Here is a 13186-nt window from a genome sequence, read left to right on the forward strand (position 1 = left end):
CCTTTTTCTTCAATAGTTCTGATTGTTTTTCACTTTAGTTCATTCATTCAATATTCAATAAAATATTTATTGAGCATCATCTATCATGTATCAGTCTGTACCAGCCACTAAGGACACCAGAGTGACCAGGACAGATATGATCCTTGTCCTCATGAAGCTTACACTCTAGTTCAAAATTAAAAGAGATCAGTTAGGCCAGAGCTAGAAAAAAAAGATCACATAGAGATTGGGGGAAAAAAAGCAACTTATTTAGAATCTTAAGCATTGTCAACCACAAAAATCCTTTCACTCAAATGAAGAAACTGGGTTTAAAAAAAAACAAGTGACTCAAAGTCACACTATTGGTTAGTAGTACAACTAGAACTAAAATTAGTATATTACTGTAACACTTTCAAAATTCCTTTATATTCTGAAAATTTTATCTCTGTATACCAATTTACAGTTTTGGTTTAATAAAGAACATTCGACTTTCCTTACCTGATTCTACTCCATCTAGCAACAGTGAAGTATCAAGTAGGCCTTTCGTCCTATCTGAAATAACAGGAATTGGGGACACCTAGCAAAGAATACAAAAGTTTGCTTAACATATTGATTTAGTAGGGTTAAATGTACCTAATTGAGAGAAATAAAGTAATAGAGGATAGAGAGAGATAGAAAGACACATACACACACAATACACAAATCTTCCATCTAAGCATATTATGCAATCAACTAACTAATGGTTGGCTGGAGTTTACTAATTACTAAGATTACCACCTGTATTTACAAGGGCAGAACTATGTACAACTCTAGTAGATAAGCCTATTTATCATTGTGTGTCATTTAGTTGCTATCTATAACAATACTAAGTGTGCATCTTTTTAACAGGTTCCTGAAAAACGGTATCAACATTAGTTGGCTCTCTCAAATTTCATTTCAAAGTTAAGTAGAAATCTAACATTTATTTTATGTTGTAAAGATCAATTCCAATTAAAGTAATCTAGAACTTTTAAGTCTAAAATATAAGAAAATTTTATACCAATCATTTTATTTTGCAACATTTAAAAAATATTTCTATACCAAATTTCATTTAAAATATATTTCATAAATTTGAAAGACATTTTTTCCTTTCATTTATGTATTTTTCTTCCCTTTGTTGCCTAAAACTGACTTTCTACCGCCACTCTAAAACAGTAGTGAAAATAGGCTACAATCTTTATTTACTCAATCCCATATGCAGTTTTGTAAAGAATCAACAACATTAAACTTCAAAAGTGTATCAAATAAATGAAACTGGTCCTAAAAAATATTGAAAAACAAAATAGCTCAAAGAAAGATGAAAAAGAACTCACTATATATACAAATGTAAACAGATTTAGCATTTTACCATATCCATTTACCTGTCTCTCTGGAGACGGTGCAGATGATTTCTGTGGCAAGGGGATACTGTTAATCAAACACAGCACCTCTCTCATCTTCTGGTCAGAAATTCTCACATGCATCAAAGGAAGCCCTCCTGATACTTTAAATCTAAAAACACAATTCAACTGTGAGGTTTTATGATTCAGCTTCTCTACATTATGGAAGGAGGAATGGATGGCTTGGAGAAAAGACTACATTGTGGAGTTAAAGTTACCTTGGACATGTTTTAACATAATTACATTAATGCCTCATTTAGTCAACATTGTTAGGGAATGGGAAGTTCCACGTAAGTCAAGTTTCCAGATAACTTAAATATATCCTTCTTAAGCAGCCAAATCTTTTAAAGTTAAGTAATTTTTATGAAAATATTTTCAAACACAATTGTCTACTTTTTTATACATACTTTTAACTATTTCTCATCATAAACATCAAAGACTATCTACCCCATAACTCTCTATCCCCTCGCCTTGCTTTGTTTCCTTTTACAGCACTTGTCAGCACCTCACATGTCATACGTATATTTGTTTATGTTATGTCTCATCTGATGAACATACAAGCTCCATGAGGACATCTGTTTTACTCACTGCTGAATCACTGTTGTGCTTTCATTAGCTGCTTACTTTTCGGCAGCTGCTTCTGTTCTGCTTCCCTACTCAACGTAACTGCCTAGCTTTGCTTGTCTTAACAGCTTTGTGACAACTGTCTGCTGCTCAGAAAGCTCTTCAGGTTGTTGTTTATCTTTGACTTCCTAACTAAGCTGTGAACAGCTCCAAGTTGACAGATGCTAACCACTAGATGAAGAATGATTTCTGTATAACACACAAACCACTAATGTTCAAAAGAGGCCAGTTGGCTATTCCTACCTCAAAAAATTGAACTTTCTACAAAAGTACTCTGTAAATTGAAAAGCACCATAAAAATCTGAGATACTTCCTTATTGTTTCTGAAATGTTACATAAAAGTAAAAGCATCACAAACAAAAGGACTGGATTAACTCTGCCACCTAAAATAACTAAAAAACTGGACAAAATACACGAAAAAATGATTTCAAAGACATTGGATATCAGTCAACTAAGGACAGCTGAAAGACAGGAAACAAATGAGGAAAATCCTAAAAATACAAATAAGCTTACTGACTTAACAGTTTCAAAATGTGTGCAGTATGGTAAAGCAGTATTTCAAGAGAAATTTATAACACTAAATGCCTATACTAGAAAAGAAAGGTCTCCAATCAGTGGTCTCAGCTTCCATCTTAAGAAACTAGGAAAGTAAAGCAAATGAAACCCAAAGTAAACAGAAGAAAAAAAGCAATGATAAACATGAGAGTGGAAATCAATGAAATAAAAAATGGAAACACAATAGAGACAATAATTGAAACCAAAAACTGATTCTTTCAGCAAAAGATTGACAAAATTCATAAGTCTCCAGCCAGACTGACCAGAAAAGGCACAAATTACAAATATCAGGAGTGAGAGAGAGAACATCATTACAGATTCGACACATAATAAAAAGGTAATACGGAAATATTATGAACAATTTTATGACAATAAACTCAACTAATAAGATGGGCAAATTCCTTCTTGAAAGACAAACTACCCAAGATCACTCAAAAAAAAACAGATAATCTGAATAGCCCCATGTCTATTTAAGAAATTGAATTTGAGTTAAAAAAAATTGAATTTGTAGTTAAAAACCCTCCCCGAAAAAAGAAAACTCCAGGCCCAGATGGCTTCATTGGTGAATTCTACTAAACATATAAGCAAGAAATAATACTAATTCTATACAACTTCTTTCAGAAAACTCATTCCATGAGGCCATCACCCTGATACTCTGATATCAAAACAAAAAAATAGAAGCACAGACCAATATACCTCATAAATTACAGAGATATAAAACTTCATAATAAAATTTTAGCAAACCAAATCCAACAATAATTTACAAAAATAATACATCATTACCAAATGAGGTTTCTCCAGTAATGCAAGATTGGTTTAACATCCATCTGATAAAGACTATCAATGAACTATTGGTACACACAAAATGAATGAATCTCAAATTAATTATGCTAAATCAAAGAAGCCAAATAAAAGAGTTGAAACTATACGATTCTATTTATAGAAAATTCTAACAAATCTATAGTGTTAGAAAGAAGATCAATGTTGTCCAGGGATTGAGGGGAGAGGAGTTAGCAAGCAGGGATGGGAAGGAGAGAATACAAAGGGGCATAAGCACTTTTGGAGATGATTCATTTGGTGAGGTGTTCATTATCTTGACTATGGTGATGATTTCATATATATATATAGACATATATATATACACACACACACACGTCAAAACTTATCAAATTGTACACTTTAAACAGATGTAGCTTACTGAACGTCAATAATACTTCAATAAGGCTGTTTCTAAGAACGCAGCATAAATATTTCATTATCTACTTAAATTTAAAATTCAGTTTCTACTTTTCATTCCTTTAGATTATTCAAGATTTTATATGGTTTCATAAGCAAAAGAACAAAATCTCTAATTTTTGAAGATTTTATTTTATCAATATTGAACCTCAGATTTGATCCATTCAAAAACATGGATAACCAGCTTTTACAGAATGTAAAAGTCTAAATACTTCTGAAATAAGAGAGGTAACATAATTCAAATAAACATTTTCTTAAAAGTGTGTTTCTGCTATAAGATAATCATTTTTTCCCGTCCTTTGGAAATCCAGCTTTGCTTTCTTAAAATCCAGTAACTGATATAGATATATTTCACCTTATTGATTTTATAATACAAAGGAAACTCATACATTACCTGGCCATTCTAATGTCTTTTTCTACCATTGCCTTGGCCAACTCAACATGAATATCCATGGGTTGCAATATATGCATAGTTGATGGATGCTGAAATCGACTCTTCTTCCAGTTTTCCTCTTAAAAAAATTTTAATTAAATTACTAGTTTTATTTATTAAATAATCATTTTTAGATTATCTGATATTCTGTGGAAAACTACTCTAACTTATTAGAAAATAGTTAAACATATTCAATGAATACCAATTTTTACTTCTTTAAGCATACAAGTTAAATGACCAACATTTTTTTAATACAGATTGACCGGAGTCAAAGACTGATATAAAAATAATTCTAAATATTTATCTGGAGAATATTTATATAAAATCTTGCATTTTAAAGCAAACAGAAAAAAACCCAGGAATTTATTGCTTTGATTCCAGAATTAATGATCAAGGTGAGTGGTTGCAGTGAAAAAAGGAAAAAAATGACAGAAGAAGAAAAGGTTTCTGGGGTCCTAAGTGCAATTACACTAGTTGAACACATAATTCTACAGCAAAAATGAGTTTTATCAAGGAAGACTGTATGACAAAAAAGCGTATTAATAACTTTCCTCCAAATAAAAAGGTCCCAAAGACAGACTTTCCAATGACTAACAGACTTCTACACAGATCTTAACAGATGGCAATGAATAAACCTCTTTTATCACTTATAATTCAAATAATTATTATTAAATACATAGAAAAGAAAAGGCATTTTTAACGGTCTGCATAAGTACTTCCCTTCAAGGAATTAACAAGCTCCTAATATATGAAAACTAAGTAGAGGTATTATATATTTATATTTTAATAAATCTCATCACTCCTACTAGAGTATACACTCTGCACACAGAGATTGTGTCCTTTCCTCCAATGACCTACCACAAAGTGATATCTTCAAGGATATTCAGCAAATATTTATTCCTTCTAGAAACTAAAGTATAGAGAACTAGCTATCCTTACTTAAGCAGTAGAAAACACCAACGCTTTCAGAAAAAAATTATCTTAAAGGTTTTAAGACTATATCCGTACTTCTCAGATATCCACAAAAGTAGAAGATGTAATACTACTGAAATAAAGACTAGGCTAATATAATAATATATTTAAAAATAAAGGCAGCAAGAGAAAACAACAGTGAGACCTCCCAAAAGTACTGGGACAGAGGAACCTGAGCCAATTGCAACTTCTATTTTATATTTTGGGCAGTTTCACAGTCACATTACAAAAATACAGGCAATGACTGGACTTAGATTCAAATGGTGCTAAATACCCTAAGATGAATAGCCAAATTTTTATCTCTATTTGTACCTATAGTAATGATTTGCACTGATGGGCTCCTATTTGGTTTTTCTTAAGTGACCAAGAGGATATGTGTGCAAAACGTTGTCACGGTTGATATACATAAACACATACACATATATTTACCAAAGCTACTCAACATAATTTCAAGATCCTAAAAATTGAGCAACAGTTTACCTGCTCTTGCAAAAAGTAGTTGCACACTTTTTATTTCAACATCAAACTTGTCATATGCTTTATCCATTATTTCTTCCAGAGATGAATTACTAGTCTTCTGCAAACCTTGACCTTTAGTGTAAAGCTAACGTGGATAAAAAAAACTTCAATTTCCTTTTAACAGAAAAGTACATACATCAACTACTTCACTTGTGTTTTCTTAAAATCTAAATAAAACGAAAACATTGCCCTTAATGAACTCACATTTTGCTTAATTTTCTGATAATTATTTGTGAATATTTTATTAGGAATATAATATTTCAGCATACATCTCTAATATGTTTGGGTAATAGGTGCTCAGCACATTTGCATTAATTAGGAGATCAGTTACATAGCCTTCTACCTCAAATAATCTGTCTAGACATGCAACTCTTCCTGACTCTCAGGAGTTATCGCCACTTATGGCTCAGATCCCCTACTACCTATCCTAAATTCTTCACCATAAAATAGCAGGTTTTGTTCCTTCTCGCCTACATCACCAGAATAATTAGGCGATTAGAATTCAGATTCTACTTCCATTTCTCTCTTCACAAAGAAAGCAAGGATCAATTCAGGACTATATTTTTTGAAATCTTCACTTTTTCTCAGAGGCCTGGATTTTTAAGAGGTTTAAAACCCAAAACCTTAAAGTTCTCTTACTCTACTTAGTTGCTGACAGTGGTTTAACAAACATATATTCATATGTGTATAATTTCCTATTGTCAAAATATATAAATTAACAAATAAGACTGTGTAATTAAATTCTGGAAACTTAGGAGTACTTGAAAACAAAGAGTGCTTCTCTCCAATTAGGAAAATACAGCAGTAATCTAGTCCTGAACATCAAGTTATCTACCACTACAGAAAATTTCAGGGGTTTTTCTGTTTTTTTAACAGCCATAAAATACATATAAAATACTCAATCTAAGCTAGGCTGGACAAAATACCAAGAAGAAATAAGTCTAGGTTTAGCTTAAGTGAACTCGGAGGGAAAAACAGCAAACTATCAGATAACTAGTCCAAGCTGAGCAAAAATGGGCAAAAGTGCATATATACCTACCTGAAATGTACCAAAATCTAAAATGAGAAGATCTGACTTTCTGTGGTGAAAACCCGTCTGTGGAACTATTAGATAAGAAGGCTTCAGATTTATCCTTAAATCAAGGACTTTTCGAGTTTCAATAATATGTGTAAGTCCTAAAAGAAGAAAAAGAAATAATGAAAGATTAGACGGTCAAGTTGACATACATAATCATATTACTAACAATGAGAGTAAGAATATCACTTGAAAAGCATTATGGAGGACCATCAGTTCTTCTCACAGATTAGCTTATCAATTCAGCGTGTAAAGGGAAATTGCACGTGGTCAATGGGAAACAATCAAATCATCACGCAATATACTAAACTCAACATAGCTAGTATTTTATCCAAAGAAAGAAGAATTCATTATTTCTTTAGTTAAGAAATCAAAGTAGTCGGCTTGAGTTTAGAGGTCATGTTGAACAAAAGGATGTATCTTAAAACTAGATTCACACACAGTACGGTAAACAGTTTCTTAAGAACTGAGATAGAGTGATGTTTTCCAACTCAAGCTCACTCTGAGGCACAAGTTCTTGAAGGTAACGGCAGAAAGAATCAATTGTGCCCCATGTTATGCTCTCACTGAGTCTAGCAGGTGTATTTGACTCCGGGTAACCCATGTACACACAACGCAACTCCACTGTGTAATATAGTCTGAATTTAAAACAATGAAAAAAAGCAATCTATACTATTCTAAATACAATATTTACATTCGAATAGACAAAATTTTGAGAGTTTAGTTGATGCTTATGCAAATTCTTTACCTGTAGCTGTCCTCTCTTTAATTTCTTCCAGCTTCATCAATGTAGCTGATTTTATTTGCTCAAGATCTAATCCCTTATTTGACTGAAAGAATTCAACCACTGCATTGATGGTTTTCTGTAAAATAATTTAAAATATAAGCAAGTTATATGCAGTACTTTCTATATTATAAATTTTAAAGTTTCAGCTCAAGTCTAAACAACTATGGCTTTGAACCGAGGAGGTACCTCCAAAAATATTCTGCCCTACTACATCTCCCTTTGGAGTGAAAGAGAACCTGAAAAAAGGAATAGCCCAAGTAAGCTTACTGGAGAGGCAACAAATGTGTGCATATCATTAAGGTGACCTCAAATATGTTCTATGGTGTCACGTTAATGTGGCAATGGACACTATTTCTAGTTAGCAGTAGATTCACTAAGTAGATTCACTAATCTTAGCCTGTGATTAGCCAGAAGGTGAAAATCCACTTCTCTATACTGCAATTGGATTCCCCTGCACTTTGACGTTTAGAGAGGAAATAGGAAAGCTCTCCAGCCCTCACCTACATGCAAAACTTAAACTTAAAAAACCAGACATTTTGCAAGATGGGATGAGTTCTGGAGACTGGATGTACAACAATATGAATGTACTTAACACCACTGAACTATATACTTAAAAATAGTTAAGATGGTAAATTAAGTTATATGTATTTTTCCACAATTTAACAGTTTTTAACAATCAAAATACAAGGGGTTCTAGAGTCTTTATATAACGCCTCCCACCCACACCATGAATCCATTTCTAAACTGTAAAGTAGGGCCGGACCGGTGGTGTAGTGGTTAAGTTCCCATGCTCCACTTCCAAGGCCTGGAGTTCACAGGTTCGAATCCTGAGCACGGATCAACACACCATTCATCAAGTCACGCTGTGGTGGCATCCCACAAAATAGAGGAAGACGGGCACACATGTTAGCTCAGGGCCAATCTTCCTCACGAAGAAAAAAAAAAAACTAACGAATAAAGTAAAAATAAGTCAGGGATCTCAACAACAGGGTGGGCCAACCCACAAGTGATTCAATGAGTAATGAACCATTCCCATCCTGATGGCTAGGTTGAGATGAGTTAAGAGAGTCTGAATAAAAGATGGAGCCATAGACACAGAACTTGAGCCAGCATTTTCAATAACAACCTAATGTTGATGCTTTTTTCTCATGTAAACAGTATTTAAAATTATTTTAATTACTCCTAAAGCTCTTTGAATTGGTTCCAAATATTGAGGGAAAAGGGAGAATAAGCAAAAATGAACAGAAGCAGGAAGTCAGTGTGTAATTATTTGGGACTTTTTAAATAGTATATTAGATTTTTTTAAGTTAACATAAGCATAGATAAATACATTTTAACTTGATAGTAGAAAAAATTGGTAGCATATGAAAAATAAAAATTAACTGCTAAACATGTACTGCTTTTAAAACAAGAAAAAAGTTTTAGTAAACTTAGCTGCTAAGTAAATAAATGTTAAATATGAAAGAGGAAAAATAAGAAAACCGTATGTCAGAAATATAAGATGGATTTAATAAAGATTCACTTTTTCTTTGCACTTACAGCATCATAGATGACTTCCACAGGCTGGGACTGAACGACCAGAGTCTGGTCGGCAGTACTATTCTCTGGATTGGTTTCAAATTCAATTTTAAGCAAGGATGATGCAGTATCACCAACTGAAGCCACAAGTGATGGTATAATATCCTGCTGTCTCAGACCTGTTATATACCAGTGTTCTAATTTGGCTTCCACTCTACAGTCCAATTGGGAAAAAAGAAGTAATATAAATAAGATCCTCGGTAACGTAATGGGTTAAAACACAAATTTTCCTTTTAAAAAACTTTTCTGAGAGCCAGGACCATGCCCATTACCCTGAGCTGAAGTCCAAACTCCTCAGCCTGGCATTCAGTTACTGCACAATCTGGGGTTTCTTCAGTTTTTTTTTTTTTTTTTTAACTCCTCCTCATCCACATGAAAAACCTACTTTGGCCAACTCCAGAACACTGCAGGAGTTCTGATCACTGTGGCATGAATACAAGCTATACTTAACACACGGAACTCATCTCCTAATTTCATGCCACGCTGAACACTCTCCTACCTCATTCCTGCTTCTCCTAGTCCTTTCCATTCAGCTAGCCTAAGCACCAATTCTCCCAGCCCAAGTCATTCTCTTCCACAACTGAGCTTGTACAACATTAACCATAAGGATTTAATTCTACAGCACCTTCTCATCTATGAGCTTTCTAACATGTTATATGGTTCCTAAATTATTAACTTTTTGTGTATCCTCTCATCAACTACAACATAAATGTGTTGAGAATAGAAACTTACTGTTCCTATGTATAGCCTGCATAGTATCAAATTTATAAATTAAACAGTATCCAATAAGTATTTGTGAAGGAAATTTGCGAAGGAGGGTAGAACAAATGATGAGCTCCTCCTATGGCTCCATAACAAAACAAACTCAAATATAAAAAGACTATCTTGACACACAAGAAAAAATTAGAGAACTACTATTAATCAGTTCTTTTATTTTAAATAACACAATATTTTTTTTGGCCTCAAGTCATATCTAGAAATAAAAATTAAAATAATAAGCATTTTAAAACTTACTTAAGTGCTTGTGCTCCTGGTCGCTGAGATACTTGGGTGCCCAGGCCAATTATCTGAATTTTTAGTATTTCTGGAATATTTTTGTTTTCTCTTATTGTAACAGAGGTGCTTACTAACTTCAGTGTCATTATATAGGCAACATACTAAACAAAAAGAATACATGAAAATTGTTAAAGTAATTATTACTTTCTTTAATAATTTATTCTTATTTAAATTTGTTGAATTATAAAATGATCTAAAAAACAATATGGCAGGTTTTGACACCAATATGCTCAGTGGAAAAAAGAACATTAGAAAATTCAATACAAAATTGCTTGCTCAAGTAGAACATTTACAAAGCATCGAAAATTCATTTCTCTTAGTTTTAAAGGTAACAAAAATGAAATGATAAAATATTTTGTGGCATAAAGATTCAATTCAGGGCTGGCCCGAGGCTTAGTGGTTAAGTGCGCACGCTCTGCTGCTGGCAGCCCGGGTTCGGATCCCGGGCGTGCACTGACGCACCGCTTCTCCAGCCATGCTGAGGCCGCGTCCCACATACAGCAACTAGAAAGATGTGCAGCTATGACATACAACTATCTAACGGGCTTTGGGGGACAAAAAAAAAAAAAAGGAGGAGGATTGGCAATAGATGTTAGCTCAGAGCCAGTCCTCCTCAGCAAAAAGAGGAGGATTAGCACGGATGTTAGCTCAGGGCTGATCTTCCTCACAAAAAAAAAAAAAAAAGATTCAATTCAGCCACTTTCACTAAAGAAAACTAAGTCAGACCAATTGTCTGGCTCAAAAAATGGACAAAATACAAAGAACACCTGCTTGATGACTTTGGAGAGTTAACATGACATTGAGAAAAAAAAATCCTGACCCAAAAACTGATAGGTCAAGACTGGAGGTAGGACAGAGAACCAGGGATATGAGCCTCATCAAACCACACAGGAAGACATCAAGAGAGGAAGCAAGAAACAAAGGATCTACAAAACAGAAAATAATTAACAAAATGGCAATAGTAAGTCCTTACTTATCAATAATTACTTTAAATGTAAATGCATTAAATTCTCCAATCAAAAGACACAGAACGGCAGAATGCATTAAAAAAATAAGATCCAATGATATGCTGCCTACAAGAGACTCACTTTAGCTTTAAGGACACACACAGACTGAGAGTAAAGGAATGAAAAGGTATTTCAAACAAACGGTAACAAAAGAAAACAGGGGTAGCTATACTTATATCAGGAAAAAATAGACTTTAAGTTAAAAATGGTCAAAAGAGACAACGAAGGTGATTATATAATGATAAAGGGGTTGATAAATCAAGCATATGTAACAATTCTAAATATTTATGCACCCAACATCAGAGCACCTAAATATATAAAGCAAATACTAACAGAACTAAAAAGAGAAATAAACAGCAATACAATATTAGTTGAGGACTTCAATAGCCCACTCTCAACAACAGACAGATCATCCAGACAGAGAAAAAATAGGAAACAATAGATCTGAACAACACTACAGGCCAAATGGACCTAACAGACATACACAGAACATTCTGCCCAACAGCAGTAGAATAAACATTCTTCTCAAGCACACAAAGAAATTTTCTAGGGTAGATCATAGAGTAGGCCACAAAATAAGTCTCAACAAATTCAAAAAGATACAAATCATATCAAGTATCTTTTCCAACCACAATAGAATGAAACTAGAAATCTTAACAGGAGGAAAAAATGTACAGGATAAATTCACAAATACATGGACATTAAACAACGCACTCTTGAACAACCAACAGATCAAAGAAGAAATCAAATGGGGAAAAGAAATATATCATGAGACAAATGAAAATAGAAACACAACACCAAAACTTATGAGATGCAGCAAAAGCAATTCTAAAAGGGAAGTGCATAGTGATAAACACGTACATCAAGAAAAAAGTAGTATCTCAAACAATTAACATTATACCTCAAGGAACTAGAAAAAGAAGAATAAACTAAGCTCAAAGTTAGAAGAAGAAAGGAAATAATAAAGATTAGAGCAGACATAAATAAAATAGAGAATAGGAAAATATTAGAAAAGATTAACAAAACCAGGAGTTGGTCCTTTGAAAATATAAACAAAATTGACAAATCCTTAGCTAGTCTAACCAAGAAAAAAAGAGAGATAATACATATAAATAAAATTATAAATGAAAGAGGAGACATTACAACTGATACCAGAAAAATACAAAGGATCATAAGAGACTACTATGAACAAATTGGACAACCTAGAAAAAACAGATAAATTCCTAGAAACATGAAATCTACCAAGACTGAATAATGAAGAAACAGAAAATCTGAACAGACCAATAATGAGTAAGGAGATTGAATCATTAATCAAACACCTCTCAACAAAGAAAAGCCCAGGACCAGATGGATTCACTAGTGAATTCTACCAAACACTTAAAGAAGAATTTACTCCAATCCTTCTTACACTCTTCCAAAAAACTGAAGAGGAGGAACACTCTCAAACTCATTTTACAAGGCCAGCATTACCCTGATACCAAAGTCAGAAAAGGACACTACCAGAAAAGAAAACTACAGGCCAGTATCACTGATGAATACAGATGGAAAAATTCTCAACACAATACTAGCAAACCAAATTCAGCAGCACATTAAAAGGATCATATGCCATAATCAGGTGGGATTCATCTCTAGAATGCAAGGATGGTCCAACATATGCAAATCAAGAAATGTGATACATTACATAATAAAATGAAAGACAAAAATCACATGATTTGGGGGAGGGGGAGGGAAAAAGGGGTAAAAGGGCACATGTGAATGGTGACTGATGATAATTAGTCTTTGAGTCATGAACATGATGTAGTCTAAACAGAAATCTAAACATGATGTACATCTAAGATTTATATATAATGTTATAAACCAATGTGACCTCAATAAAAAATTTAAATGATTTTTAAAAAATCATATGATCATCTCAATATGCAGAAAAGGCATCTGACAAAATACAAC

The 13186-nt window shown here is 33.3% G+C and overlaps 1 protein-coding gene across 1 annotated transcript in view; it reads right to left on the reverse strand.

Annotated features, from left to right (window-relative positions):
* Positions 1-13186, reverse strand: part of VPS13C (vacuolar protein sorting 13 homolog C) — a 176531-nt gene that overhangs the window by 109491 nt on the left and 53854 nt on the right. The window contains exons 17-24 of the mRNA XM_058541734.1: positions 10191-10333; positions 9138-9330; positions 7560-7674; positions 6776-6912; positions 5698-5821; positions 4207-4324; positions 1380-1509; positions 478-556 (exon numbers count right to left, since the gene is read on the reverse strand). Coding sequence (XP_058397717.1) covers positions 478-556; positions 1380-1509; positions 4207-4324; positions 5698-5821; positions 6776-6912; positions 7560-7674; positions 9138-9330; positions 10191-10333 — 1039 coding nt within the window. The remainder of the gene's footprint in view (positions 1-477; positions 557-1379; positions 1510-4206; positions 4325-5697; positions 5822-6775; positions 6913-7559; positions 7675-9137; positions 9331-10190; positions 10334-13186) is intronic.

The sequence above is a fragment of the Diceros bicornis genome, chromosome 5 (genome assembly GCF_020826845.1).
Source record: "Diceros bicornis minor isolate mBicDic1 chromosome 5, mDicBic1.mat.cur, whole genome shotgun sequence".
Classification (NCBI taxonomy): Eukaryota; Metazoa; Chordata; class Mammalia; order Perissodactyla; family Rhinocerotidae; genus Diceros; species Diceros bicornis.